General features: G+C 40.4%; 1 protein-coding gene across 1 annotated transcript; it reads right to left on the minus strand.

The window, feature by feature from the left end:
• Nucleotides 1-4,346: 4,346 nt before the first annotated feature.
• LOC121378779 (ADP,ATP carrier protein 3, mitochondrial-like) lies at nucleotides 4,347-13,799 on the minus strand. The gene is made up of 2 exons (XM_041507094.1): nucleotides 13,643-13,799; nucleotides 4,347-5,553 (listed from the first exon to the last, which is right to left on the minus strand). The coding sequence occupies exon 2, from the start codon at nucleotides 5,551-5,553 to the stop codon at nucleotides 4,630-4,632; it is 924 nt and encodes a 307-aa protein (XP_041363028.1). The 5' UTR covers nucleotides 13,643-13,799; the 3' UTR covers nucleotides 4,347-4,629.
• Nucleotides 13,800-22,135: the final 8,336 nt, after the last annotated feature.

Below are 22,135 nucleotides of genomic sequence, written 5' to 3' on the forward strand. Positions count from 1 at the left end.
GTAATACTTTGTTAGACAATTAAATAGGTCAGTGGTCTGTGACAATATGCCTTTAATACTACTAGAGCGCATTGATTTATTAATCATCAGCTATTAGATGTCAAACATTTGGTACTTTTGACAGTCTTAGAGAGGAAACCCGCTACATTTTTCCATTAGTGGCAGGGATCTTTTATATGCACTATCCCACAAAGAGGATAACACGTACCACGGCCTTTGATATACCAGTCGTGGTGCACTGGCTGGAACTAGAAATAAACCAATGGACCCACAGACGGGGATCGATCCCAGACCGTCCGCGCATCAAGCGGGCACTTTATCACTGAGCTACGCCCGGCCCCACAAAGGGGAAAATGGCACGTGGACAAACTCGTGAATAGGACACCTCATTAAAGGTTTGGCTTTGCTCGGTACAGTAATAGTCGAGTCAATTTATGCGAAAAAGGGGGTCAACCCAAAACAAATTGCAACAGAATTTATTTCTTCACTATTCATCTCACAAAGGCTAAAAAGAAACATAAAAAGTTCTCCTAAATCCAAGCAGTGGAACAGTGCCTAATTTGCATAAATCCAATATGGCCACCACAACATTAGTCATTGCGCAGTTTTTATCAATTTTCACCTCTAACCAAACTAATTTCAGTGTTTAAATATGTTAATATATGTAATATAAAATATTTTAAAATAGAAATAGCTTGCAGTATAAAAACGTGCATTTTATTTGGAAAAGAAATCAAAATGGCTGTCGCAATAAACCAATTTTAACACTTGTAACTTAGTATTTTTCTTTTAATTTTCAATCTTTTAATATTTTACACATTTTAAAGTTCTTTGACGGAAGGTATTACACCATATATTTCAATTTTAGATAAATAAACCAAAGTGGTATACATTCCTAGAATACTATCTCTTTGTATATTATAGTCATATTAGATTAATTTTATGTTTGGAAACATAAATCACTTGGATTTCGTATTACAATGAACTCAACATTGTATCTCCACTGAGTTGATAAATATAGTTAAATCAAATTAATTTATGGATAAGAAAATGTTAATGCATCTATGAATAATTATTATCCAAGCATAATCTACACTTCAGTCTGCAGTTACACGTAACAGTCTCTGGTAGTTCTTTTGGGGCTCCCCTGCGCGTGCTGTAACCTCACCGTGGTGCAGGGGTGTAACATTCTCTTTGAGAATGGCCAATACAGCACAAAATTGAAATTTTGAGTAAAAGTCAGTATCTATCTGTGATCCCCCCCCCCCCTTGCTGATGACTTCTATCTTTTTTCAATATTCGTAAACATTAAACATTTAAACATGCTATGGACATGAGACAGTTCCTGAGGTTGTAGGACGCACTGCTGACTTCACACAAAGTTATGATATACTTCCTCCTACCTTCTGGTAAACGATTTGTAGTTTAAAGAAATCCAACTTGTCGCCTTATAAGTAGGTTATTTTGTTCTACCAACTGCTATTATATCTGTTTTTGTACTGTTCCGTTTTTAAACACTTACTGGTTTGTGTGCCTCAGCTTCTGTACAAGTCATTTGTAACATGGATAGTTCGTTTAGTTGTTCTTGCAGCCGCAGCAGTGGCAATGTGCATACTTAGTAGATGACGATGTACCTAGACATGTTCTGTGACGTCCATGCCACTGTGGCTCACCACTGAGTAGAGTGATGAACCGCTGTTTATTCTCTTGGTTAGAAAGGAAATCTTTTTGCCCTGGAATACCACAGACCCTGAGGTGCTGGACGTAGCCCAGTGGTAAAGTGCTCACTTGATGCGCGGTAGGTCTAGGATCCATCCCTGTCGGTGTAACGGTGCACCCGCATTTAACATATATTGGACATCGCCTGGTGATATGGACATATTTGGGGGTATACAGTTTGAGATGCAGATACTAATCTACTAATGGTGAAGACACCCAGTGCTGCCACTAAAAGAACTAAACCAACTATTCTTGTTGTAGATGTATATTACTATATGTATAAACATGACTTGCACTGAAGCAGTGACAAACAAGTCAGACAAGACAAAATAGTCTGCTTACACAAAGGTCAATCAGAGGACAAGCTAGCTGGATTATATTAAACTATAAAGCTTTCACCACAAAGTAGGCAGAAGTACAATGCACAGCATGTGTCAAGCCAGATGCGCTTTCCCCAATCTCAGCAAGTGCCAAGTCTGCATGCAAGTACACACGAAGACTGCATAAAAGAATAGGATTGGGAATGGTACAAACAGAGAGAAATGCCTGCCAGTCCTAACAGATGAGGGACCAGCCCCAACACAACTGCCAGAGGCTGTTAGGTGTAATTGCAAAATGGGATATAATACCAGAGAGTGTTTCTGCAGGAAGAACGGGCCGAGTTGTTCCGCTGGATTTGGATAGTGCAGAGATTGGTGCACAAGTCTACAGGAAGAAAGAAAGAAATGTTTTATTTAACGACGCACTCAACACATTCTATTTACGGTTATATGGCGTCAGACATATGGTTAAGGACCACACAGATTTTGAGAGGAAACCCGCTGTCGCCACTACATGGGCTACTCTTCCGATTGGCAGCAAGGGATCTTTTATTTGCGCTTCCCACAGGCAGGATAGCACAAACCATGACCTTTGTTGAAACAGTTATGGATCACTGGTCGGTGCAAGTGGTTTACACCTACCCATTGAGCCTTGCGGAGCACTCTCAGGGTTTGGAGTCGGCATCTGGATTAAAAATCCCATGCCTCGACTGGGATCCGAACGCAGTACCTACCAGCCTGTAGACCGATGACCTAACCACGACGCCGGTCTCAACCAGATGAAACCGTACAATTACACAGGAAACAATAGGCCTATTTTAGTATAGTAGCTTACATAGTCTGTACCGGATCGCATTGTGGGATCCATTTCTAATGGCTATCCAGGCGCCCGCATGAATGATATAGGAGTTCTACATTTTGATAAGCTAACTTTAAAGGGGGTGGGTTGGGTAAGAGTTATGCAGCGGAAAAAAAAGGTGCAAACTATTGTTTACAGTATAGCGTAAAAATCAATCTACCAAGCGTCAGCAACAAACGACTGTTTGACTTAAACGTACGTGACAGGGGCGGGGGTAGGCACTGCTACCCTAGTGCTGGAGCAAATACTCAAATTCGGACAAAAACGATATTCGGTCCAAATGAGCTGGCCTGAAACCATTTCACCGTGCATTTCCCTCATTCTACCCACAATATTAGTTGCAATCCATGTAAAAATCCAAGTGATTCATTTACAACCATATATAGCCGTTTATGTTATCCAGATTCGGGTAAAAATTGGAAAACTGTAACCACGATAGCTTATTCCTAGTGAAACCAGCTAGGAAATTATAGACATTCACACAAAACGGAAATTACATACCACCTATGATGTACCAGACGTGCGCACATTGGATAGAAAGAAACGTTTTATCCAACGACGCACTCCACACATTTTATGTACGGTTATATGGCATACATATGGTTACTCTTTTTCGATTAGCAGCATTGGATCTTTTATATGCACAATCCCACATCCGTTTGATCGTGGTGTACTGGCTGGAACGAGAAATGGACCAATGGGCCCCACCGACGGGGATCGATCCCACAACGACCGCGCATCGAGCGATAACTATCATTGGGCTACCTCCTGCCCCGCATTTCAAACAATTCACAATTCCGATTAGTCGAAAACCTACATTTTCCCACATTACCAGCAAGGATCCGTCACAATTTCCTATAGACAGCACAGTGCATAGCATATCCTTTGATAAACGTCGTGCTCCTCTGGTTGGGACTGGAAAGAAAGTAGGGCCTACGTTCGACAGGCGCTCTCAGGGGCGGCAGTGTGTAAAAAAAAAAAATAGTGGTACGGCTCGAGGTTGCCAGACTCGCCTTTCAAATTACGTGCAAGGGCATTTTCACAGATATAGCAAATATAACACACACACACACACACACACGTGGTACGGCCATGGCAGTACGTCTGCTCCGCTCCTGGCTCTACAGACTGAACAAAATCCCCAATATGGGCTATGCTGCTCAAGCTTGCATACCTCAAAATAGAATTCAAACTATGATAGCTCAAACACTGGGTTTCTCATTTAAACTGCCCAGCTACTGCCCTAAATGGACAGGACTGACATTTGCAACGACAATCCTTTCGTTCGTGCATCCTCTCAAAATCGGTTTCACCCATATTTGGTTCCGCTTTCTCAGAGATCTGATGGATAACAAATATCAATTTAGCCTACCCTTCCCTCCACAAGGAAATGGCTCAATTCTTAGAGATCTGCAGAATAAATTTTGCAACAGCAAAAACAACCAGGACTCGGTAAATTTCATTTAATAGTTCATCTTTTTTTCTTTTTAATAATGGTCCAGTTGTACAGTTATCTATAAAAGGCCAAAACAATGCAAAGGTACAACAATAGTAAGTCACACAGCCTATAACATTTTCAAAATCTGCTAATATAGTCAAAAAAATTAACAAGTCAGGACACCACACTTTTTTTTATATTACATTACAGATCATCTTTTAACACTTCTCTTCTTTAAAAAAAAAACCCTCAGTATTTCACCCGGCTCAATTTGTATCTAATAGCAACTATCCTTATTTGGCGATTGAAACTCTCCATTTCAAGTAGTATTCTTTGAACTTGTCAAAGCCAGCCAAGACGCCTGCACCAGCAACACCTCTGAGGATGTTGGCGCCAGCTCCCTTCATTAAAGACATGAAACCTTCGTGTTTCAGAATCTGGATTGTGCAGTCAATGGATCCCTTGTACTTGACAGCTTCCCCGGAGGTCATCATCATTCGTCGTCGGATTGTGTCAATGGGGTAGGAGACGAGGCCGGAGCTAATGGTGACGACGTAACCGAGAGCGAAAGATGCAGCCAGGCCAGCGTTGTCACCCAGCATGATGGGCTTGATTGTGTCGTAGAAGCCGAAGTAGCAGCCTCTGTAGACGACGATGCCGACACATGAAATGACAAAACCTCTGTAGAGTCCGACGAAGCCATCCGACTTCAGGGTCTGGCGGTACACATCGATCATACCACTGAACTGCCTTTCGCCCTTTCCTTTACCAGACGCTTTGGCATCATTTGCCAACCGCGTTCGGGCGTAATCAAGGGAGTAGACAAAGACGAGAGACATCGCACCAGCCAATCCTCCAGAGCCGACGTTCTTGGCGAACCCAACGCCATAGCTATCCTTCTTGCTGCTTTTAAACAAAGCTTTAATTTGATCCTTGAAGGCAAAGTTCAAGGCCTGTGTTGGGAAGTACCTTAGACAGTTGGCAAGGTTACCACGCCAGAATGGAAGAACACCTTCTGTTTTGAATGTGCGCACGGTGCAGTCAATGACGCCCTTGTAAGGCTCAGCCAACCGACCGGCTTTAATCATCTCATTCTGGTTCTGGACAAGGAGCTTCACTCTCTCGATGGGGGCAGCTGCAGTCTTCGAGATCACGGCTGCAACTCCACTGAGGGCAAAATTTTCAGCAAAGCCAAGTTTTATCTTCTTATCTCCCATCTGAAAACAGAACCATATTTAAGCCATAGCACATAAAATATTAAAACCAGAAGGATCCATTATATTAGGTCTAAATTCACCTCCATAAACAAATATTGTCTAATAAACTTTTTGGTGTTAAATATCATTTTCTAGAACTGGGTTTTTTCAAACTAATGTATCACTTAGTGGTGTTCTCATGATGCCAATCGAAAGTTCAGGGCTCGAAACTCTCCAAAAAAATGAACAATATTTTAATGTGGAATAAATATATGCAATACCAATATTAATAGTGGCTCATATGTTACAGCTCTAAAGAAGACAGACAAAATAATAATATTTGGCCAACACACACCATTTTTTTGTTATATATTTAAGTCGCCCAAACGGGTCATTGGTCGCATTTGGTGACCTGACCACAGGCCGTTTTGAGCCATGAAGTTGATTGGTTGGGTTCTAACAATGTGACAATCCATATTTGTAATGAATGGTTAATAACAACTCGGCAAACAAAATACATTGATGCTATTGCATATAAATGAAAAAGAAAACACAAAACAAAACCTCATGACATTTAATTTCTAGTTTAAAGGACTGCATCAACAGAAATACACTATATGAATTGCCGTCAGTAATGGGCTGGACTATTAGCAGTTTTTTGCCAATGGATAAAAAAAAATATTGCCTCCAAATGGAAGGACTAATAGTTTTACATGATAATGGGAATGATAATTACATGCATACTGAATAAGTAGGTATTTATATCTCTGGGTAGTGAGGTATATATATATATATAAGATGTAACAAAAGTGTTTCCAAGTAGCAGCCAATCCTAATTTTAATGTCGATCCTAATCTTTTTAAAAATCACTTTCCATGAAAACATAATCACTTTTCAGGTCTAACAATGCATATGAATCTCCGGATCTAATAATCACTTCATGAAACGTTAGGTAATGAAACAGCCTAGTTCTCGAGCTTCAGTCTATAATGGCTTTGAAAATTTAGACCAGGGCTTGAACTTGATGACGGTACTTGCCATTGTTGAGATATAAACTGATGTGGGTTGACACCACTAGAGCACATTGATTTATTAATCGGCTATTAGATGTCAAAACATTTTCTTAATTTAACGAGCACTTTTTCCAGGTTCGTGCCTTGTGATCGTGGGAATCCAGCGGAAACTTTTTTTTGGTTCCGTAAAACTAGTCATGGGAACCCATTTTTAATACCATTTATTTAAATTAAATGAAACTACAGGGAATAGTGGGGCCTATTCAACTGCCACCTTCAGTACTCAAGCACATGTGTGAAGTACTTTTTTCGATTTCAGTGAAAGTAGTCAGGTTAAATATTTTCTAAAAAACTATATTTGAATTTTAAATACTACTTCTTGAGCCCTATATTCAAGAGATACACTACACATAATTAGTGTCAGTAATTTTGGTTCAAATGTGTCACATGTTTGATTGAGCGTGTGTTCAAACGGATTCGGATTTACCTGAACCGGAACACAGAGAAGTTTGGTTAACACAATACAAATCAGGTCTTGTGACAGTGTCAAACACATTCTCCAGTAGTGTGATTTTCTAGAATTTTCAAAAAAATCCACTAACTATGGGATCAGTGATTTAAAACATTACCCATGCTCAAAAATTCACTTGCCCTACTTGAAGTAAATACAATTTTACCAATCCGAATAATCGGAAATTTCATCTAAAAACAGGGGATAGGGCTTAAAAAACATTTATGGTAGTACTAAATCAAATAACTTCCGGCTGGGTCAAAGTTTGAGGTGCACCCAACTTTTGATAGAGAAGTGAACACCACAAGTCCTGTGATTGGTTATAAATGTGTGTTGGTTGTAAAAAAAAATAAGTTATCTGGGTAAAAAAATATATGCAATTTTATTTCATCTAGTACCAATGTGTCAAGTGGCCTTGTGCGGAACTAGGGTAGTCATAGACGCTACCCATTATCTCAGAAACGAGCAGCTTGACCCCCAACTTTTTCTGATTCACTTTAAGTGTGAGGGGTAGTAGTATTTATATATGTGGCATTTATGTCGATTGATACACTGCAGGTAGGAGTTTTAGCCACATATGTTACTATTGTCTATGGGATTTGATTTGGTAGTATACACCTTAAGGATATTCATATTTACAAAATAAGACTTAAATGTAGCATTTGATAATTTGTATCGTTTAACTAGTTGTCCGGCATAGAGACAGATCTGTCAACCCTCCAGGATTCCCCTGGTATTTTATCAAATCTCCCGTCTCCTGTTAAATGACATTTTGTAAGCACAAAAAAAAACTATTATCCCCTTTTGCCAAAATAACATAAGGGAAGTAACTCTGCCTTTTTTTCTCATTCAGAAAATGTTTACTACTTTCGTTCCGAGAATTAACAGGCCGAATTTTCCGGGCTGTTTAACCTTTGCCTTAGTGAGAATTGTGGGATATTTATATCGTTAAAAAAGCACATGGAGTTTATAAAGTGACGTGTTATTATGTTTGTTGTCATCATAATAGCTATGAAGCGCGTTGCCGCTAATTCAACAGGCTGTGTATTGACATTCAGTGTTGCCATATATAAAACTATCCAATTTAGTTGTAATAACGGCTCTGAATTGTAAAATGTCTTCCGACTAGATTACATAATGGAACTATGACGAATCTCAAGTGCCAGACTCTGGCCCAGAGAGTTGACAGCGATACACATGATGCATGTTAAAATCACGTCACAGCAAGACAACGAAAAGACCAATTAGCTATATAAACCTACTTATAGTAAAAACTGAATATTAATTTATAAGATTTATATAAATGTCTTTCGTACTTAGGTACACTAACCACAAATGATGATGCAACATAACCTGTAAGGTTGTAAGTGTATACCGTAAATGTACCAATTAATTTTTTAATTTCTTGTTAGTGTTCTTAACATTTTTGGATAAAAGTAAAAAAAAAAAAAAATGTATAATCATAATATACTCTTCAAAAAAAGAAAAAAAACAAATGGGTTATCTATTTTATGTTTCCTACCGTTCATACGTGCATATATGGTCATTGCATGTCATACACACCCCTTTACATTGATAAAAAGCTACTGTAAATAAAGTTCCAAAATGTGAATATTCGCAAAAACGCAGCTTTTGCAAACCATGTCACCACTGCACGTGCGTTTCTGCACGTGCAACATAACACCGAAGTATAAAAGTGCAGGGTCTACATGGCGATCTGATAGTTCTTTACTCCAGGACATGCCACGTCTCAGTGAACCGCAGAGAAACAATGGGATCGGCCGACTAGACGCAGGCGAATCCAGAACGGCCGTTGCCAGGGCATTCCATTATGTGTCCCCAAGCACCATCTCCAGGTTGTGGGACCGTTACCAGCAACATGGATCAACACGTGACCTCCCTAGATACGGTCGACCACGGGTCACTACCCCGGGCAGGACCGCTACATTTTTTGTACGCCTATCGGGAACGATTGACTACTGCCACCTCCACAGCCGCAGCAATACCAGGTTTGCGCAGGATATCCGACCAGACCGTACGGAAACGTGAGGTAGGAATTCGTGCCAGAGTCCAGGTTCGAGGTGTCAGAAACACCACAACACCGTCGACTCCGACTGCAGTGGTGCCAGATTCATCGACAATGGCCTCAACTGCGATGGAGACAGGTGTGGTTCAGTGACGAGTCCCGATTTCTGCTCCGACGTCATGATGGAAGATGTCGCGTGTATAGGCGTCGTGGTGAACGTTATGCGGCAAACTGCGTGCAGGAAGTGGACAGATTTGGCGGGGGTAGTGTCATGTGTGGGCAGCCATCTCACACACTGGCAGAAATTGACCTGGTCCACTGCAGGGCAACCTGAATGCACAGGGCTACATTGACCAGATCCTCCGGCCATACATCGTTCCAGTTATGGCCAACGCCAACGCAGTGTTCCAAATGACAACGCCAGGCCTCACACAGCACGTCTCACAACGGCTGTCCTACAGAACAACATTAATGTCCTTCCTTGGCCATCGAATCACCGGATTTGAACCCAATTGCATCTATGGGACGAGTTGGTCCGACGCCTGACAGCGACAACCACAGGCCCAGACCCTGCCCGAGTGGCAGCAGCCTTGCAGGCCGAGTGAACCATCCCCCAGGACGTCATCCGTACTCTGGTTGCTTCAATGGGCAGGCGGTGCCAGGCAGTTGTCAACACACGCGGAGGCCACACCCGTTATTGACTCCAGATGACCTTGACCTTGGTGGTGTGTCCTATCACTTACTCAAAATGGACTAGAGTGAATGTGAACAATCCTGCAACATTTGGTAATTATCGGACTCACCATTCAATAATAAAATAACAGTTTCCAAATGTTCGGGATTGTCTTTTGCGTTTCTTCTTTTGAAGAGTATATTATCCTTTAAAAAAAACGTGTGTATTTTTTATTATATTTTTTTAAAACCAAAAGATTGGTTACCAAGTATGTACGCATAGTACTTAACTTATTGTAATAAAAAAAAATTAATTGCAATTTTTCAGTCTCCTGCTTTTTCAACACACACCACCTGCTTTCTCTTGACTAAAGGTTGACAGGTCTACATCGAGATAGTTCTTTACTAGCCCAATGTTGAATATCACTAGCCATGGGAGTGGGGCTACCATAATCTAGAACCCCTGCTCAATATAATTATGGGAAACGAAAGATTGGTTCTGTGATTTTACAGACAGAATACCGGAAACTATCGATACCGTGAGTGTTTCTGCCAGAAATAATTTTTTGGTTATGGCGCTATGGAATTGAATGCAACCACAGTCAACAGGGGGTATGGGGGGCCTCCCCCACAAAGAAAATGTGTTACTTTAGGGTTAGGGTTAAGAAAATCATACAATAATGATAAGAGTAATTAATTGTCAAAATGTCAACTTAAAGGAAACATGACACGAGACCATATTATAGCTCATTTTAAAAGAAAAATGATATAAAAATAATATACAAATAACGTTATAACAATAAAATACGTGTAGTTACTTAAAATGAAGAAATTACGCTAACCAGTATCAAAGTACGATTTATGCATATTTCTTCGTGAGCGTTCGGAAAAAAAGGGAAGTGACGTCAGAGCCGCTGTACTCTTCGATTGTTGTTAACTGTTTACCCCCTGCTCCAGAGTTGGTCACTGGCGAAGTCAGAGGCCAAATCCGTAGTGGGCGTGCCTGAACCTCTGTGGATAGGGGCACGTTAATACAGTTCCCAGTTCCCAGTTAACTGTTTATATATGGAGTAAGGGGCTTACGATCTTTTCAGTCCAACAGTGCCGTACTGCGCGGCCTTCGGGTGTAAAAATAAACAGTTTAAACGATCGGGATTGTCTTTTTATGGTTTTCCAAAGGATTGTATCCGAAGAAAGACTTGTGTATTTTATCGCAAAAGAAAAGATTGGACACCAACACCGCATAGTACTTTGGTGTCCGCCTAATTACAGCCCGGAGCCCGAACGTTACCCGGAGTAAAAATGTACTGGTTGCGAACCCTTGATTACATTGTACACTTTGGCACAAAGATACACAAAAGCATGACCAATTATATATGTTAAAACAAAAAGTAGAATTTTTTATTTGGGTATTTTTTGAAAAAAAAGATTTTTCATGTTAGGGCTGTAGGCCTACATAACAAAATCTGTATTCACCGTCCAAAGAAGGAAACGTCAATAATGCAAATAGAAATATATTTAGTTTAAAAGTTGATTATACTCTCAAGTCATTTATGTTGTTTTACAAGCCAGGTTAATGAAAGTGAAGCGCCTTGTCGTAAATTAGAGCGTTTGTTTACACTGTGCATACAGATTTCATTATGTACAGCCCGAACATAAAAAATGCTATATTTTCTATAACAAAAAAAACAAAAAAACCGTTTGTCCTACATTTATATTTTTTACATATTTAAATACATCATATCGAGGTGTATCTTTATGCTAAATATGAACAGTATACACCTCGGCATTAGCATCCGAGTTTTGGTTTTGTCTCCGGGTTACTTTCGGGCTCCGGGCTGTAAATTGGTCGACCGGTCTGGTCTGGCACTATCGGTTTCTCCGCCCTCCGACTCGCTATCCGTTTTTTCTTCAGTATCACTGTTGTAAGTAAATGTGTGTCTTTCTTCATTTACTAACAGCTCATATTGATACGGCAAAACGTTTTGCGAACTAACACTCATTGTTTTGGTAAGCTGTGCAAGTCTTAGATTCTTTATGAGTGGTACGGACTAATGCTTTTAAGTGTAAGGCTTCAGATCAAGCGACGCGTCTCTGACGTCACGGACCTCGTGATTGCCCTGCTCATTAAAGATCGGCAATTTCCGCTAAGAGCTCGTATCTGGGGTTCTTTTATGGAGATATTTTAAGTAATTAATTTTGTATAAAAAAATTTTTTAGGTGATTCAATTTATCATTAATTGTACATGGTTGGTGCCAAATATGGTTTACGTGTCATGTTACCTTTAAAAAAAAATATAATAATTTGGGTATGGCGCCATACCCATTTTACCCTCTGGCAGAAACCCTGCGTGAAATACAAAGGCCCGTACTAATACAAGTTCGAGCTACTTGTCCTTTGTTCCAAGTATTGTGTACTGCTTAATGTTAATGGTTTAACCTGTAACTGATGCATGTACCTGCACGGAAAGATTTCTGCACGCACCCCCCCCACTCTTTGGGGTATTGGTTTAGCGTTATCAAGTGAACATTGCATTAAACACTACAAACGGATGTAGTGCTAGGGTCAGGATTCGAATTCCAGACCATCAAGATTGTAGCTGAGCACTATATCCACTTGGCCACACAGTGGATCAACAAGTGAGACTGCATTTAATACTTATAAATATCATAGGGTGTATTTTGACGGAATGAACCGAGCATCTACGGAATAAAATGAATCTTTAGTCCCATAATACCTCATTGTGTATTCTGTGCTATATTTCTACCAAAAGCACCCTTGTGGAGGAGATTTTACACAAAATAGTCAAAATGTCTAATTTTTCAAAGGCAAAATGTAGTGATACTGGATTACGAAATAAACATGTTGCTTTTATAGAGTAAAATGTTTAAAAAGATATTGCATACAACTAATCCTAACCCTAAACTTACACTAATTCTAACAAATATTGTTAGAGGGGTGCGGGCTGATATTTTACCCAGAACCGTAGTTCATGTGGTTTATTATTAGGTAGACCTAACTCATCGGTTACTAGAAATATAATCACGTAACTGAACAATTGGTTACCCAAGTAAAACTCACGAGAACAGACTTCGGTTACCTAACATTTTGAAATATTGTCCCGTGTGACATGATTTTTTGTTCAAACTCGACCATCCAGGTGCTTTTGTGCAAGTATTTATTTTTATCAGGGATGAGTCCAGACTGGTTAACAAGTTTTTTTGCGGGTGTCAAGATCTGTTACCCAGTAACATATATTGCTTGAGCAGGGAGGGGTTTGGATCCCTGAAACTCTCCCACTGCAGTGCTTGCCGTCCTATGGAATAGTATGGCGTTTCATCCTATAGTAGGGTATACTGGGTATGGTTATAGAATACTGAATACCGTATACTGCACCGCCCTGAGCTGTGCCGGCAAGGTTTTGAACAATGCTGACCTAACCCAACCGTAACACACATACGTATTATTAAAAATAAACTTAATGTATATTTAAATAACCCTATCCTTACTAAAAACTACAACGTGAGTAACTTCGAAAAACCACGTTACAATGCCCTTGGAAATGACAATCTACTTTGGTCAAACAAAATCTCTATTCCACAAAAGTGTTTTTATCAGTATTGTATTAAAAGTCAATTTATATGAACATATTAAACTAGTGACAAAATATTTCATATTTGTACGGTAAATGTTTCCACTTTTTGAGGAAAAACTAATGTTTGCCATTTCGACCTTTGGGAAAACCAAGAGTCGGAAAGCATGCTACGACCGGTCCGATATGCTCATTGTAGAATCCTGAAGATTGTTTTCTTTAGAAACATATTAAAATACTACTGTTTCAAACAAACACTACATATGAAATCTAATAAACATTACGATTGGCTTACTTTAAATGCTGGCAAGGAATATTTGTGCCCGACTGAAGACAACAGAACCGGCCTTTTTGACTGAATACGGGAAAGGGCCTCGTGCCTGACGTCACTGACTAAACTCCCCGGATAAAAACGCCAATGAGCATGCCCAGCGTATCAGCTTAATGGTTGCAAGGCGCTAAATCAACTAACGTGTCAGTTGAAGTGTACCGAATATTTACGGAGTAAATGAGCAAATTTAATGCAGCTCTGATGGACTATTATATGCCAGTCTTTATTTGTGCAAATACTATTATTTATTATTGATAAAATAAAGAACTTGTATACTAGAGGTTGCAATCCCGCGATTTTCTGCAAAAGTGGGGTTTCTTAAAACAAACCAAAAATAAATAAATAAATAATAATAATTATTATTATTACAAATTAAATAGCTTTTGATACTCATTTTGTTCAGGTAGATTATATGTAAGATGTATCACTGTTATATATGTATTGCCTGGGTAGGTTAATAATTTTAATTTTAAAATGTTAATATTGTCAAAAATGGAGATTGATTTGATGTGAAGAACCAAACGTTAATAAAATAAGTCGGTCGATTTCGGAAGATAGTGCAAAAAGTTCGTAACGTTCCGACGGAATGTGAATGGATGAAAAGTTAGGGTTTTTTTTCTTTAACAACATCACTACAGTACAGTGATTTATTAATCATCGGCTAATGGATGCCAATCATTTGGTAATTTTTACACATACTCTTAGAGAGGAAACTCGCTACATTATTCCACTAGTAGCAAGTATTTTATATGCACCATCCTACAGACAGGATAGCACATACCACGACCTTTGATATACCAGCCATGATGCTATGGCTGGAACGCGAAATAACCCAGTTGGTCCACCGACGGGGATCGATCCCAGACCGACCGCGGATCAGGTGAATGCTTTACCGCTGAGATACGTCACCCCCACCCGACACACACATGTATTACACACCGAATGGATGAATGAATGAAAGTTTCAGAACACCCTAACACAAAAAGCACACATACCCATGGGTGTCGAATAAAGGGACATATGACGATCAACATCAATTTAAACTTTTAAAATAATTAATAAAAAATAGTGTAGACAGCTATGAAAGTCACATTTATGAAAATTTTGTTTTTGTTTAGGCTAACGAGCTCATTGATTTATTAATCATCGGTTATTGGGTGTCAAAAATTTGGTATTTTTTAATCGTAGTCAAAGAGAAAACCTGCTTCGTGTTTCCATTAAGAAGAATCTTTTATATGTACTTTCCCACAGACAGAACGGCACATACTACAGCTAGCCCGAGTACTCTGACTGTAAGAGAGCTAGACGGACATTTGGACAGTTATACGCTCTCATTACAGCGTATAACTGTCCAAATGTCCGTCTAGCTCTCTTACAGTCAGAGTACTCGAGCTAACTACAGCCTTTGATAAATTATACAAGTCGTGGTGCACTGGTTAGGACGGAGAAAACCCCAATAACTCTCACACACACACACACACACACACACACACACACACACACACACACACACACACACACACCACACACACACACACACACACACACATGCCTCAATAGCTCAGAACGTATGGTGGCAAGTCTGCAAGTTGCGGGCGATTCGGCGCCATAGGTTCGAGTCCCAGCAACGGCATGCATGGGACAATTTATGAGGCCAGAAAGGATGTAATTATCCCCTACGCCAGTGCGTTAATATATATATATGTATGTAATAGTCAATCTCGACATACATACACTATATATAGATATTCATACATCAATACATACATACAAAGATATATACAACTACAATAACGTTTTTTGTTTTCGGATAGCTGTTTTAAATGTTTGAAAATATAGCAGTATTTTAAATATAGCATTTCCTAATACAGTGTTGTTTCGTGATACATACAAAAAGATATTTCATACAGTATTAGGCTTATAGATCTACAACTGCATTACAAGCCAAGATGGCACAAAAAGAACAATTTTCTTCACAAAACTGGAGTATTTTTTTCATACCTTGCAGTTTCGAACGGTGACCGGTGTCCTACAATATGCTGTGTGCTGCAATAATCCCACATTTCTCAGCTACATTTATGCATTTTAATAATAAATACCTGACGGTCTTCCAACACTGACGTTCATTGGATGAATTATATTTGTGTTCTTGTTTGTTTTTACAATATTGTAAACATGCACGGACTATAAATATAGCGCACTTACACGTTTAACCACACGTGAAATACCACTTAGTGACACGCCGTGACATTGCAGTATTAATTTATGTTTCTCTACAAATTGTATGTTTTTGTGTCAGATAATTAAAGCTACAACTTTCAGTAATTTGTTTTATTATTTAATCATTTAGAATAGTCCATCTATTTAATTTTCTTACTATCGCGCGCCAATCTTTGATATCTACGTCACATAAAAGTGTATTGTTCTCCAGTTTAACCCAAATGTTTCTAACGCTATTCCATTGGTCTTTGTTACAAAGTATTAAAGAAATTAAAACACTAGTACTTAATAAGAAACACAACTAACCAAACCAAAAAAAAACCCACCCAACCTCACACAAAACCAAAACACAACAACACACACGGATGAATGCATTTGCGCGCGCGCACGCACGCACGCACATTCACACGCCAGGTCAGGTATATGGTTTAACGTGCGTATATACCACGAAGGTTTCACACACGCCTGTCCTGGGCTCAATCTCTGGCCTTTGCCAGTGACTAAGTCCAGGACAAAGGGGGGGGGGGGGGGGGGGATTGAGTTTGAAATGGTCGGAATTTGGAATAAGTATTTAGTAGCGTCCAGCGACTGCGCGGACCGACTAGTAGACACCGAATATGGGCCATGTTCTGATTGGCTGAATTTCGATTCCTTCGGATCTAACTAGAAAAACCTAAGTCTACGGAGAATAACTGCACCTAACATCATGTCCGGACTAAGAATTTAAACCCAAAAATAAGTTTGACTGCTCGGCCGAAAAGGTTTTAAGGTGATTTGAGCAATTGAACGGGCGCCAAAGTAAAATGCGTTGGACTATTTATAAAAAAAATGTGTGACGATCACTCCCGGCGTACCACTGAAGGTTTTGTGGTGTATTTCATAGCTGCTGCCGTCCTCCATTGGCTTCCAGTCAATGTTGGCGAAACCTCCCCGCAGTCTGTTAGGTTGTTGCGTGTCCCCTTGCAAGTACTGGTGGAGCTGGTGACGAAGTCCACCTAGGGCCAGGCTCCATTCGTCCTCGTTCGGGGGCACGGCTTCCGGCGGCGGCTTGGTCTTGGCTGGTTGGGTGGTCGGTGATGTCGCCTTCCTCTTTGGTGCCGCCACAGCAACAAATCCTGGTGACAACTCAACGGGAGCGGTCGATATAGTTGACCGCTTCACCGAAGTCGTCGTTTTAGGGGTGGAGGCGGATTTCGGTGGTGTCATACTGGTCCGCTGGCACATCGCGATGTCCAATTCGGAGTATGGCTGGTCCGGGGATGCGGGTGGCGATGGCTGTCGCGTCCTCTCCGGAGAACTCGGTGGGGGCGGCGACGCAGAAGGGACCGCCACTGGCGGTTGAGCCGCTAGTTTTGTCCCCTCCTGAGCCGTCCCTAGCACGGGTTTCTTCCTTCTCCTTCCTCTTCCATTCCCTCCTGTTCTCTTCTTTGGAGGCGGGTCGCCGTATACCAGAGACACGGTCGCCCGTGACCCGGTATAGGTGACCCGAAACTCCAACAAGGAGCCAAAACTGGCTATCAGTCCCCCCAGGTGGGGGGGGGGGGGGGGGGGGGGGGGGGTTAGCTCGAGAGCGCACGTAGACACGTCTACCTTCATCGAGAGACAGCTGGAGAAAAAAGACTCACACGCCAATAAAGCCCCACAAAAGGGGCGGGGGGGGGGGGGGGGGCGTGTATGAAGGCACCTGGCAACAGCTAACTTGATAGTAATAACATATAGAGAATAATACATGAGTGGCCATTAGATACCATTTATCTCACAACGAGTTGTTTTAAAATGTATCTAACGAGCGAAAGCGAGTTTGATATGTTTTTAAACAACGAGTTGTTAAATAAATGGTATATAATGGACACGAATGTATTATTCTATTTTTTACATATCCTCAAAAACCAGGTTTTAAGCAAATTTTAACATCTTTTTCGAGTAAAAGTCATTTACAGCCGTTACACTTGTAGCTGACTTGCGTGTCACAGACACATGAATGTCAGGTTAACTATACGTCACAGTCTAATCGATTTCCATCGTGTAGTTTTTCATTGGTTGTATGGCATTGGTGACGTGGTCATCACCTAGGAACAGCCAGTCGTATGTCTTGAAATTGTTAACACACGTACATCTGTTAACAACCACGTGTAACCAAAAATAACGCATGGATGTGTAAAAACGAGTTTATTAAAATTGTAGGTGTGTTTGTATTTTGCATCAGTAAATTGTGTTATATTAACGGTAAAGCGAGATACCTACTATTGCCGGCCCTCATTTGCCAAGTCTCTATACACGGTGATCGTTTATATAAAATCCAAAAATACATTATACGGTTGTCGTATATATAGCCTCATCTGTTTTTCCGTATTTTTTATGTCTCATCACAAGAAGACTTCCAATTTTTTTAAAAGAAGCGTATTATGGAATTCCCTCGATCGTAGTTCAATTAAAATATTTTGGATCATACAATAACTAGGTTTGGTATTCCAAATGAATGTAAGTTTCATTTATAATGCATATTTAGAGAAACAAGGCCCACTAAATCCGTGATTGAGCGCCTTTAACATGATTGTGTTTATCCGTTACACATTATTCACACTTCGCTTCATCTTGGTATTAACAGGCTTAATTACTAAACCCGGTTAGTTTGGTCTCTAAGACCTAAAGTATATTTGTATGGAATTTATATCGGTATTGTCCCTACAGACCTAATAATATTAAACGTGCGTTGCCCGACGAGTGCATTACTCCCATGAGTTCGTAACGTCACGGGCGGAATCATTGTACAATTTAAAATTCAATGTGTTTATTGACTCCCCAGGACAAAGTTTAATCAGCACCTACAAGGTGTTCAGTATAATAACTCTCATGGTTTTGGGAGAAAGTAATGTGAGAAGAAACCCACTACGTCCAAACTGCTACCCTTAATGATGAGCAGTTATTAGTAATGTTACATAAACTCTCACAAACAGTAATGTTACATAAACTCTCACAGACAGTAATGTTACATAAACTCTCACAGACAGTAATGTTACATAAACTCTCACAGACAGTAATGTTACATAAACTCTCACAGACAGTAATGTTGCATCAACTCTCACAGACAGTAATGTTGCATCAACTCTCACAGACAGTAATGTTGCATCAACTCTCACAGACAGTAATGTTGCATCAACTCTCACAGACAGTAATGGTACATAAACTCTCACAGACAGTAATGTTGCATCAACTCTCACACAGACAGTAATGGTACATAAACTCTCACAGACAGTAATGTTGCATCAAATCTCATCACAGACAGTAATGTTACATAAACGTTCACAGACAGTAATGTTACATAAACGTTCACAGACAGTAATGTTACATCAACTCCCACAGACAGCAATGTTACATAAACTCTCACAGACAAGTTAGCACATGGGCGAATCCAAAAGAAAGTTGTGTGTGTGTTCACCCCATCTTGCGTGCTGCAAGTAAGTCAATAACACATTTAATATATTTTATGAAATAGGCTGACATTACTTTAGTTCGAGGGGATCTGTATATACACGTGTCCACACTAAAGTAATGGTGGTGGTGGTGGTGGGGGTGGTGGTGGGGGGGGGTGTACAGCAAAGAGTTTGTTTTGTTTAACGACACCGCTGGATAACTTTGATTAAGTAAAGAAAAAAGAAAGAAGGAACAAACAAACAAACAAACAAAGAAAGCAAGAAAGAAAGAAAGAAAGAACAGAGCCCCAACAATATGGGCTTTTTTCAGTTGGATACAACGGGCACTTATAACCTCAACAGACACTTTTTCCAAATTATAGTTTATGGGGGCAACTGTCACCCAACTAGTTACGGCCCACTGGCCAGCAAGATATAGTTCGGCGCTAAAATAACCGTAACCGCGCCCTTCACAACCAGTCTGTTAACATAGATCAATGGCAATTTGCCAATATGTCAAATCGTCACCCATAGGAAATTTACCTGATATTGCGTGATTCCACGTAACAGATTGGCACATAATATGCAACAGCAATTGGCTGTCGGTGCACTATGTTGCGTTGGTCAATTCAACTTGGAATGTTCATATATATAACAACCCCGAACATGATTTTAATCAGTGTGTTAACATACACGAACAGGGCATTTGCGAGACGATTGAGAGAGAGAGAGAGAGAGAGAGAGAGAGAGAGAGAGAGAGAGAGAGAGAGAGAAATGTTTTATTTAACGACGCACTCAACACATTTTATTTACGGTTATATGGCGTCAGACATAATATTATGGTTAAGGACCACATCCCCCCCCCCCCCCCCCTGGCTACGCCACTGCCATATTTGCACACCTTCACTACATCTGATTAAATAATGTGCTGGGATATAAATGTATAAAAGTGATCTGACACTAGAGTTATTTGCTGTTGAATGTCCTTCCCCTTTCTCTCTATTATTGGGTTTCGCTATAACACCACTATGACAATGGGAGACTGGCAAATGACACGTCACGTGTGTACTGCGTGTACCAGGAAACGAACCTCAGTACGTGAAGACGAAGGGAAGTTGATAAAGTTAGTAAGGAGTCAACATGGCGCGCTTGTTTCGCTTGTGGTGAGATGTTTCAAACAAGTGTCTAACTGAAGACACTTACAAGTCAGTACAGGTCAGTAGTTTTGTAACACAAAACACGCTCTGGCCGTGCACATCTCAATAACCGTGTCAATAACCAGTTGCCTTCCAAATGCAACTGTATTGTGTTAAAACATCCAGGTTGTGCTTTGGTGTTTGTGTTATTGGATGTTTTTTTGTTTCTTTTTTATTTTTATTTTTATTTTTTTATTATTATTTTTTTTTTTTTTTTTTTTTTTTTTTTTTTTTTTGGGGGGGCGGGGTTTCGTTTGTTTTATCTTCAATCTTTCTTTCTTTTCTTTTGCTTTGCTTTGCTTTGCTTTGCTTTGCTTTGCTTTGCTTTGCTTTGCTTTGCTTTGCTTTCTTTTCTTTCTTTTCTTTCTTTTTTTCTTTTTTTTTCTTCACCCATGCCCGTTTAAAGAGCCCTTTTTAATAAGATTCACATACAACCCTAAATTGATCCGAGCATCTTTACTTCAAAATTTCTCTTGGAGCATCACCCCCAACCCCCACAAGGCCCTTACAGATCTCGCTTTCTTTGGGGGCTACGGCGGCAGTAGCAAGTGAATATTATTGTGTTTATTATCTTTATTAAACGATTGCTATACAAAGATGGTATTCATACCAGGGGCGTGCGCAGGAAATTTTGCAGGGGGGGGGGGGGGGGCGTCGAGGTGTCTGGCGAAGCCCGACACCGCGAGCACCGCAGGCGCGAAGCTCATGGTGGTGGGTCTGGATTTTTGAAAAATTGACCCCTTCTAGGGCTATTCTGAGGTGTTTTCTGCTGGCTAGCCGAGCTGCTTTCACAGGAATGTAAAAAATCGGGATATGAATTTTTTTTTTTCGCCTACTGAAACTTCATTTGTTTTAAATATAAGCACTTCATTAGCAGAAATAATTAGCAAAAAATATATAACGGTTTTAAATTCATTTGTACATAGGGGCGGGATGATTGATCCCCGTCGGTGGGCCCACTGGGCTATTTCTCGTCCCAAGGGGCGGGATGATTGATCCCCGTCGGTGGGCCCACTGGGCTATTTCTCGTTCCAATTAGAAAGAAAGAAATGTTTTATTTAACGACTCGCTCAACACATTTTATTTACGGTTATATGGCGTCAGACATATGGTTAAGGACCACACAGATTTTGAGAGGAAACCCGCTGTCGCCACTACATGGGTTACTCTTTCCGATTAGCAGCAAGGGATCTTTTATTTGCGCTTCCCACAGGCAGGATAGCACAAACCATGGCCTTTGTTGAACCAGTTATGGATCACTGGTCGGTGCAAGTGGTTTACACCTACCCATTGAGCCTTGCGGAGCACTCACTCAGGGTTTGGAGTCGGTATCTGGATTAAAAGTCCAATGCCTCGGCTGGGATCCGAACCCAGTACCTACCAGCCTGTAGACCGATGGCCTAACCATGACGCCACCGAGGCCGGTCATCGTCCCAATTAGTGCACGACTACTGGTATATCAAAGGCCGTGGAATGTACTATTATTAGGGGTGACTATTGCGGTCAGTTTTACTATTACAATATTATTGCGATAGTTAAAATACTTTTGTGATAGTATCGCAATAGTGATAGTACTGTATGCATATCTATATATTGTATGTATGTCGAGGCTGTATGTAGATATTAAC

This window comes from Gigantopelta aegis, chromosome 8 (assembly GCF_016097555.1).
Source record: "Gigantopelta aegis isolate Gae_Host chromosome 8, Gae_host_genome, whole genome shotgun sequence".
In the NCBI taxonomy this organism is placed as follows: Eukaryota; Metazoa; Mollusca; class Gastropoda; order Neomphalida; family Peltospiridae; genus Gigantopelta; species Gigantopelta aegis.

Coding starts and splice junctions, on each gene's coding strand:
- LOC121378779 (XM_041507094.1), bottom strand. CDS start 5,553: ATGGGAGATAAGAAGATAAAACTTGGCTTTGCTGAAAATTTTGCCCTC.